The sequence below is a fragment of the Panthera uncia genome, assembly GCF_023721935.1.
Source record: "Panthera uncia isolate 11264 chromosome A3 unlocalized genomic scaffold, Puncia_PCG_1.0 HiC_scaffold_11, whole genome shotgun sequence".
Taxonomy (NCBI): domain Eukaryota; kingdom Metazoa; phylum Chordata; class Mammalia; order Carnivora; family Felidae; genus Panthera; species Panthera uncia.
In genome coordinates, this window is record NW_026057578.1 from 63,516,695 (window position 1) to 63,527,362 (window position 10,668).

General features: G+C 35.1%; 1 protein-coding gene across 2 annotated transcripts in view; it reads right to left on the reverse strand.

Annotated features, from left to right (window-relative positions):
- Window positions 1-10,668, reverse strand: part of SRBD1 (S1 RNA binding domain 1) — a 198,482-nt gene that overhangs the window by 90,739 nt on the left and 97,075 nt on the right. For both annotated transcript variants that reach the window (XM_049651442.1, XM_049651441.1), the window contains exon 15: window positions 2,184-2,275. In XM_049651442.1, coding sequence (XP_049507399.1) covers window positions 2,184-2,275 — 92 coding nt within the window. The remainder of the gene's footprint in view (window positions 1-2,183; window positions 2,276-10,668) is intronic.

Here is a 10,668-nt window from a genome sequence, read left to right on the forward strand (position 1 = left end):
CTTCTTATTCAGTCATCTGCTTTCTAGCTTCAAAATGATTGCTGCTGTTCTTTCCTCTCCATCCTCCTTGTCCTGAGTTTCTGCCTTCTTTCTGTCATGTTACTGTCATTTTGGTGGGAGTTCAGAAAGGAGTAAAGGAATAACAGGTATACTCAATCTTCTTTTTTAAGTCAGAAATCTTTAATAAACATTTTAATATCACCTACCTACTATTCTATCTATCCAATTGAAATGCCTCTCATGTATGATGAACTTATTATGGGAGACTATAAGCATATATAAGGATAACCTCTGCTTTCAATAAGCTGACAAACAGGTCAGAAGATGTAGTGATCGGAAGGTCATCTTACGTTATGTTTAACACTGTATGAATGTTAAGGTTCTGTTACGTTCAGACAGAGTAAACTTACAGAGGGTTAAAAAGTAAAACCCACACCCATAGGTAGCACAGGTCTCAAATGAAGTATAAAGTCATCCCTGGCATCAGTCACTAGGAAAGAGAAGGACCTCTGGTCAGAAATCAGGAATTGAAAAGGTGGTGGCCCTAGAAAACCAAGAATGGAGACTCCGAGCTTCTTTCAGTATTTGCCTTCAGGACCACTCCTGGAAGACTCAGTATGTCTAGGTAGATTTTTTGAGTTGATATGGATCAAACATAGTCACTGCCATACGAGAGCAAGCTGAATCACAGAAGGAAGGCATACCTGCGGTGAATCACACACTGAAGACACAGCCAGCCTTTGGAATCTGAGTAAGTAGGACCACAGAATGATTCCTCTTTTTATTATCTCCAATTTTCAGAGAGTCTTGTTGGGATGTTGTAATCCTGTCTCACCCACAACACTGTGACAATTACACACCCACGCAGGCCAGTGGTGAAGAGGAAACAGCAGCCCCCGTAGCAGTGGGAGGTCTGAGAGACTGCCACCCCCCAGACGATATTTCTCTCAAACGTTCTGTTAGAAGATTATCTTTCAGTGCCACCAACTTGGAAGGTTTTGAATTTTATTATTTAAGAAAGAAAAGTATCCTTTTATTATAGAAGTACATATATATACACTTATTCGTTATGTGGCCTCTTTAAGCCTTGGTTTCCTCATCTGTAAAGTGGGAATAATAAATGTCTCAAAGGGCAATTATGAGACTAAGACAAAATAATCCGGGTAATGCATTTACCACAATGTTTCACATATATTAAGTGCTTAAAAAAGATTAGTATTAGCAGTTCCCAATATGACTACTATATCTCCTCCTCTGACCGAGCACATGGCAAGGAGACAAAGCCCACACTGAACTGCTGTGACAGGGAGAAGTTTCACAGAAGGATCAAAATTTTGAGCTGGGATCTGAGTTTGAGAAGATGACCATGTTAGACAGGGGACTGTATCATGGAGCAAACAATCAAAGGGAAACTACAAGCTCTTTTGGATGTAAGTAGGCTTTTAGCCTCAGATTAATGCAAAAAATTTCAAATATGTATCTCCAGGTACATATTTCAAGAATAGCCAATGAAACTTGAAGAATAGCCAATGAAATTTTAAGTTAAAATTTTTTTCAAAAGTCCCTTTCTAACAAAGTCTAAATTTCCAGCTATTACACAGAAAAATGTTCTGACCAGAGTTAACATTTTCCTTATAATACAAATTATTTTCACAGGACATATCAAACTATCTTAATTTCTTCACACACAAGATTTTAACTATTCCACAAAACAGAAACCAAAGCAACTTAATGTGACTAAACTCAAAGCAGGCTGTTTTAAACATTAAATGAAACCGCATTAGCAAGACAAGAGAAACTGGTCATCTGACAAATATTTAGCAATAAACTATGCGTGTTTAATTTGCAATATAAATATATTTAGGTTAATATATTAATTTTGCCAATAAAAAGCTATAATAAATAATATTTTATAGTAATAATATGAGATCTTAGAGTATCTTATTAATTTTATTATTAACTTTCAAGCATTTAATTTTACTAAAGGGATTTTGGGCTAATTTCTAGTATTCTTCCTCTTCTGTTCCATAATTCTAATTATCCTAATCAACCACTTTCTTCCTAACATGCCAATTCTTACGTATATATCTTCTAAATGATTTTGGGTAAATATTTTGCTTGCTTAAAACATAAGTCCAAAGTATCACAATCACATGCTTTTGTGATGGTTCGTAGTTTCTTACCTGCACTTCTCAAATTAGGGTCCAGCCCCGGCATCTCTTTGTTAGCTTCAGGGCTGACACTGTAGATTGATGCCCCTGCTTCACTGACGATACTGAGAAGAAACAAAAGGGGGAATATAATTTTCCAAACTTTCTGCCTGGTCGAAGAAAATAAATGAGTAAGACTGGGTATTATAAGAAAAAAAAACAAAACAAAACACCTGTTCTCTTTTTATTTCAGTGGTACCTATAGCATTTAATTTTTCATAAACATAAAGTGATCAAGTAATGTTTGTGTTCTGCACAGAGGAAATACAGAGGTTTATTATTTTTTAGGTTTATTTATTTTTTGAGAGAGAGAGAGAGACAGAGAGAGAGTGAGCGAGCAGGGGAAAGGCAGAGAGAAGGGGAAAGAGAGAATCCAAAGCAGGTGCCAAGCTATCAGCGCAGAGCCCAATGCAGGGCTCGAATCCACAAACCATGAGATGGTGAGCTGAGTCAAAAAGCAAGAGTTAGATGCTTAACTGAGTAACCCAGGTGCCCCAGAAATACACAGGTTTAAATACATAATGAATTCATTCAGTTGTTTCCTGTCCATAGTAATCAAATAGATTATAGAAAAACACAATGGATACTCTCCCCTGATGCCAACTTCAAATTTCCAGAATACACTGAAATTCTCTTTATAATCCACTGTTGACTGATACTTAATGACTCCCAACTGAGTTAACCATTCTAAAGCATCATGGAAAGCACATACACATGTGTGTGGATATGTACATATATGGATATATACAAAAACCACTGCCATAGACACTTCCATTATTATTACTCAATTATAATGAACAACCACAATGTGAACAGGAAGGGGATCAGATGGGATATTATCCCACATCTTTTCAGGAGAATCTAAAATCATCCTTCAGTAAACTTGAAGCCTTTGACTTCAGGCAGTTGGTCAAACCATTTCATTTCAGCATCTATTTAATCAAAGCATCCCATACATCATCCTCTTCCTTTCTTCTTTGCCTCCAAACACTTCATACACCACTCTTCTGCAGCTGACCTGTTTATGGCGGTTGACATCACTACAGTTCATTCAACATTTTTAAAATTAGAGGCATTTTTTTATGACAAAACACGCAAAGAAACAACATCTACCCTTAGAATATACAAGACCTATACCTCTCTGCCATGCCATCTAGGCATTAAGACTCAAAAGCAGAAGCATATTAGCACTTAATTTTTAATCCACTATTAGAAACTTCTTCCCTTCTCTGTTCCTCAATATTTACTTCAATTATGAGACAAGTTTAGTGGATACCTTTTAACATATTGCCCCCTTTTAAGAGCTGAACACTGATAAATAAAAGTGTGAAAAAGTTAGTTTGCTACCCCTTGTGTTTCAAGAACTCTTGACTGAACTTTGACAACAATTAAAAACCACCAAGATTTGAGAAGATTATTTTGGGGAATATGAAGATTTATATTTTTTTGCAACCAAGTCTATTGTCCTAAATTTCATAATAGGAAAAATGAACACGCTGCAATTGAAAAGCAAGGCTGTTTATCCTGTTCCTCATCAATACTACCATCAGGATACAAAAGGAGGTAACTGAGTGCGTATTACAAAATTTGCTTTAACAGATAAGTAATATGCCCAAGGTCGTTTGGAAGGTAAACTACTGAGGAAGATTTGAACCCTAATCTGCTTGAAACCCAGGAATGAGCTCTTAACCAGCAGAAAGAAGCACAAATAACTTCTGAATAGTTTTACAACCCCTCATTAAAATGAAAACCCATATTTTTGTACTAAACAATACATGTAATAATATCTTTTTAAAGAAGAACCATTTTCTTAAATAATGGATCCATAGGAGCACATTTCTCTCTTTCAATGCCTTCACTTCCAACCAAAAGGTAAAATGGGTTTTGTTTTCTGTGTCTAACATAGAACCTAAAGCATGGAGAAGGTCAAATATGTTCTATGATTTCAGAGATGGACTTTAAAATAAAAAGGTAATTGTGCTTTTTCTTCAATATAAGAGTTACGATTCTGCTTATCTTCTACTATGTAATGATCAAGGAGAAAATGTAATGTCAAATAAAGCTTGAAGTGAAGAAAACTCTTAGTGTGGCATAATAGGATGTTAAAACCAACATACTAGAAGGGATTTTTCAGTTCCATCATAGTGGTACTTCCTTACCTGGGGCCCTTGGTCTTCTAGGCAAGGAAAAACAGGATTAATAAAAACTGTATACAAAATATTTGTGTTTATCCATTTTTTCTAAGAAAAGGGATTATAGTTTTCACTGATTACTTAAAGAAATCCACAACCCCAAAAGAGGTTAGGAAGCACCATCACAGTATAAGAATATTCAGTCGCTAGTCATGGAAAATCTGGTTTCAAACACAAATCAACAGTCTAACAAAGTTTTGTTTTGTTTTGTTTTTCCTAAAAAAACCTAGAGCATCCATGAAGTGCAGGCTGGACCTATTATTAAGGAAAAAGAATACTTTTTAAAATTTCACCACAAATTTATTTTCTATCATTTCAAGAAGGCTCCAAAATTACCACTATTAAGTAAAGGAGACTGAAGTGGTAAATACAAATTCCAATTAAGTGTGGCCTTTAGCAACTTGGTACCTGAGAATTTTCTGGGTGATTCACTGTCTCTTGGAAGGTATAATTCTCAGTAGACTGAGGGAAACTGTTGCAAAGAAAAACACTCAGATAATAAATATTCCTCCAAATACCACACTGCCACTTCTTTTAAACAGAGGAATACAAAACAGATGTGACACACTGCACCAAAAGATTTTAGATTAACATTAATATTAAATCAATACAAAATGTAGTAAATTTCATATGCTTTAGTTATTACATAGCATGGGTCCAATAAACAGTTCAGTACTAAGCACAGATCAGAATGCTCCAATAATCTAAATGAACAGAAAAACCTCAACACTGACTTCTTCAATATAAAACATTGAAGGACCTAAGAAGTGTATGTGGCAAGAATTAAATGAAACAAATCAAGCTGGGAGTGGTGATGATTTTTTCCAGGAGAAGCTGAGAAGAACAAAAGTTATAATGACCCCACCCCCATTCTGTTCACTCCTATTTGGATTTCAAGGATAGACATTCAGAGAGCATGCTAGATTTTATAAGCCACTTTCTGTGTATTCCAAGTTTCCCAATAAATTATTGGAAAAGGACTCCAATTATCTCTAATATATTTTGAAAAAAGCAAAAAGGAACTTTACATAAAATTCAGACAGCTCCTGATTTAATAAATATTATATTCCATAAAACAAATTTCTCTCAGGTGTAAAGAAACTGGACTCATAATCTTAGCAATTTGATTACTTTCTTTATTTTGCCATAAAGCAGACAAGACTTTGAGCAGAACTTATTATTTGGGGGGAATTTAAATGAGAGAACTGTAAATGAACTAAGGTTTCAATATTATTACAGTGCTCTGAAGTTCCTTCAATGAAATTGCTGGTACATGTAAATACCTAAATAAATATATATATATATATATATATATATATATATATACACATATATATATATAGCAAATATCTCAAGTGTTAAAAATATGAAAGTACATTTCAGGAGCTACCACACTGGACTCACATTTTACCAGATATATATGTTACTGTAATAATGCTCTGTAATTAAATAGGCATTTTTAAAAACACCTAATCAAACTCAGCATGATTTTAGGGTCTCTTTTATTTAAAAATATACAAACCATACACTCAAAACTAAAAACTGAAATGCCCACAACACAGATGCATTTACTCTTAAATTCATTTTTTAAAATTTTAATAAAAACTCTTTAAGTTAAAAATGCTAAATTTTGTTATCTCAAGTAAAATTCAATATTACTTAAATCTGACCATTTATCAATATAATTTTATTTTTTTTAAAGCTAGGCTTAAACTACAGAATTTGTAAGTATCTTCTGCCAAAAGAGATTGTATGTTGATGAATCTTTTAAAACCCAGTTCTCAAGTAGTTTTCTTAGAGTGACTATTCATTCTGACAATAAGAAAATGGCAATTTTCTTTTACGAAATTGAGATGGGGGTGGGGATTCCTTTCATGAGACAGGGGAACTAGCCATTTGTTTTTTTAAGTTATTAGGCTAATAGTTTTCACATTCATTTACAAGGTTACATGATGTCTCCTCTCTTCTCCCCATTTCCCAAATATGAAAATAGCTTTGTTTTCTCTTATTTTAAATCACATGCCTCCTCATGTTAACAGGATAATTTAATTCAAAGGTAATCTACTTAAATGAAAATGCAGTTATTTAGGAAGATATCAAAATCAGCCAGGATATATTGCTTAAATTAACAAAAACTGATGTGTTTTTAATTCTTTTCAAAAGTACATTGGAATTCCTCAAACCTTACTGTTAGCTAACAGTTTTCATATCTTCCTTCTGCCCAACAAAAAAATAATAATAATACACACTAACTACTAGGTTAAATGCACAGCTTATTTCACTACAGTTTTTAAAAATAATTGATCTAAAAACTCTTCTTCCAAATTTTCAGACTGAGAAACATTCATATGGAGAGAGAGTAAATGCTTTGAGCTAAGCTCCGCAACAAGTAATACACAGTACTAAAAAAGTTAGGCAACACAGACCTGGATTCTGTGCTCTGCACACAAGATAACCTGTTCTAAAGTATGAAAGGACGGCTGTTGTCCTTTAGGGATAGGAAACAAGGCCCAAACCAAAACCCCGTGAACACAAGGCACTCTAGGATTTAATGGTTAAAGTACAAAGTTTATTTCTAGGACAATATCAAAGCAATTTTAAGTTCCTATATTTAGTGATGAACTGTCATTTCAGGGAGTTTCAAATGAGCAATGTCTAGTCACTTTAAAAACTAGGGTAACCTGGTGATGATAAGGAAGTAAAGGAAACAAGCAAAATCATAAACTGTTAAAGAGGTTTAAGCTGTAGAACTCTTCTGGATGGTATCCTGAAAATATAAATCAGAAGTTAAAAAAATATGCATCCTTTCTGAATCAGTTATTATATTTTTAAGAATTTATACAAAAGATATTTAAAAATACACAAAAAATGAACAAGTGCTATTTGTCAGAGCATAGCTTTAATGGAAAGAAACTGAAAACCAAAACCCCTATCATTAGAGGGTTCATTAAATGAAAAGCTATACTGTCACTAAAAATTAGTTGCCAAAAACTAAGTGAAAAAAAAAAATGGTTATAAGACTAAAACATGAGGGGTATTTGGGTGGCTCAGTCAATTGAGCTTCTGACTCGATTTTGGCTCAGATCATGATCTGGCAGTTTGTGAGGTTGAGACCCTGCAACAGGCTCTGCCTAGTTGGGATTCTCTCTACCTCTCTCTTTGCCCCTTCCCAGCTCATGCTCTCTCTCTCTCAAAATAAATACATAAACTTAAAAAAAAAAAAAAAAAAGGACTATGATAAGACCAATCTAATATTTTCAAATTTACGTAAATTTTTACATAAAAAGAAAAAAAGATTTATGTGATGTTAAAAGTGCTTAAATGAGTTACTCCTTTAATTGCATTCTTGTTTTTTTTTAAATTTTTCTTCAATAGCCATGTAATATTTGTAAACAGAAAAAGTTTAAAATTTAAGTTTAAAATAACAATTCCTAATTGCCACAAAAGATGGTGTCACATAGCACCCAACATTCTCTTTTATTCTACCAAACTTTCTTGTACAGTTATTAAAGTTATTTTGAATTTAATATGGGTAAACATATCATTTGTTACAAATAACTTCAACACGTGGCTTCTAGATCTCAAACAATAAGTTTTATGACATTGCCATAACAAAAGAAAGCTGGAGCAGAAAGAACAAGTTCTCAATTTATACACACAGGCTAGATAAGAAACAAATGTATGATGAAAAGTTTTACAAGAAATTACATATTTCATATATCCTTAAGTTTTACTCAGTCCTTGGCCTCTGAATCCACTTCCCAAGTTATCCTTCATGATCACCAAGGAACAATCAGTTCACTACCCACAGCGTACCAGAAGCAAGGTGACACGCTAGTGTGCCAGGAAAGCAGGGTGCGTGGAAAAAAAAAACAAACAAAAACCACTAAAAACAATATGGTGAAAGAGAAAAAGAAAACACACAAGCTCAAGATTTCAATAGCGCCAAAGAAGTTCACCTTCAGATATGTAACACTAGCACCATCTGGTGGATGACTCGTTAGAAACAATTCAATTGCTAGTTTTAAAAAAGAGAGAAAGAAAAGAAAAAAACATAATTCCAAGCCTTCTTTCAAAATCTGAGCATTTTCCAAAGAGAATAAGCCTGGCAAAGGTACAGTAATCACACAGAGGACCCATCATAATCCCGGGAGAACTTAAAATGTCTACCAAAGGTGGGTATGTACTCCCAGATGGACATCCTATCATACCTTACCCACACAACAAGATTTCAACAGTACAGAATTCCCTCGGCTACCTTTCCTTCAGTGCTCCATACATAGATAAAAAGAACACTTTGCAGCCACAGAGGAAAAAAAAAAAAGGAAGACCCAAATTAGCAACTATGGAGCAGAACTTTAATTTGGAGTTTGAGCTTCCTCAGAGCACCAGCTACCTATCCTTCCAGGCTCTAAACAAACCAACGGTTAGTTTTGATGCTATTTAGTATCAGAGGTCTATGTTCACAAGGATGCTATGTCTCTACAGTGGACCACTGTGTCAAAATATTACGTTGAAATCCCTGGTACTACTGGCAGTAGGACATTCAATGCCAGAGATGCCAAAAATCACTGGTATCTTCAAATGCTATTATAGGGGAAAGCAAATTAACAAACTGAAAGACAAAAAGGATGCAGAGCTTGTCTCCCATTTGGTTTGTCTTTTTTTAATGTTTATTTATTTTTTGAGAGAGACAAAGACAGAGCACCAGTGAGGGAAGGGGACAGAGAGGGAGATACAGAATCTGAAGAAGGCTCCAGGCTGAGCTGTCAGCTCAGAGCCGACACAGGCTCAAACTTATGAATGTGAGATTATGACCTGAGCCACAGTCAGACGTCCAACTGACTAAGCCACCCAGGTGCCCCTAGTCTCCCATTTGTAGGCTGGGTCCCTCAAGTGAGGTAGAAGCTACTCCTGACCAAGAATGGCTTCAGCAGAAGTGATCATCTCCACTACTCTCCACAGTAAGCATCCCTTTTATTCTCTCTCTCCCTTCCCTTCACCTTCTGCTTTCTCTTTTAAAAATCCCTTCTTTATTTCTTTTTCCCCATCTACGTTTGAGATCAACATGAAGTTGTCACAAGTACTGCATGGTACCACAAAGGGAGCTCAAGAAAAAGCTGCCACAGGAGCAACCACAAGGCCTGGAGCCTACGTGATGTCAGACTAAGCAAAAGGACAGGGCCTCCTGACTCCAAGACAAGAAAATCCGGCCCAAAGAGAGGAGCATTAACTGCAGAGGAAACTGTCGTCTGCAGCAGTACTGGAAACATTCCACGTTCACTACTGATAAGACACAAAAATAATAATGACCTGATTTTACAGTGAAAATGTCCTTTGGTCAACATTTTGAAATGTGTTGATTTAAAGAACATGATGTCAACCTATCTGCCGAGTCCCCTACCCCCATACATCAAAAAGTATGCTTCTTCTGATTCTTACATTTAACTCCAAAATCATTCATTCATTGACTCAATGTGTACTTACTCATATAATAAACCAATTATCTGCATTTGTTTATTCTTTTTCAAACATAATGCTATTCAGATATAAATTTGAGAGTTGCACAGAGAACTGTGTAGAATTTTCTTACAAAGGGAAAAGTTTGCTTCATTAACTCATCTTTTCACCTTTTCTAGTTTATCTATGGGAGTTTATCCACTAGTAAATATGAGTTCAGATTGCTAGAGCACAGACTTTTTAGAATGAAACTTACTGCAAAATATTTTATTCCTTTATTATCCACCCAATAACAGAAGTCAGGGGCAGCTTGGGTGGCTCAGTCAGTTAAGTGTCTGACTCTGATTTAGGCTCAGGTCATGATCTCATGGTTGTGAGATCGAGCCCCCACGTCAGGCTCCACGTTGGGTGAGAAGCCTGCTTAAGATTCTCTCTCTCCCTCTCCCTCTGCCCCTCTCCAGCTCTCTCTCTCTCTCTCTAAAAAAACAAAAACAAAACAAAGCAAAACAAAACCCAAAGAACCCAGAATCGGAATTACCAACTTAGAAGATATACTATTCTAATATTTGTCAGTAATAGTAAGTGTTCAATAATGCAATACTAATTATTAAAAGTTTTAAGAAAGAACAATAACAAAAAAGGGGAGAAGCAAAGGAAATGAGACAATGAAAAGTAAAATAACAACAATAATTAAAAGGACACAGACCTACTTTGCCAACAACTTGTAGCCCAGTTCCTTCTACCCACAGAATAAAGTTTTGGTAACAGCAATGGTTTGTGTTACATTCCCTAATACTCTTCTAAAT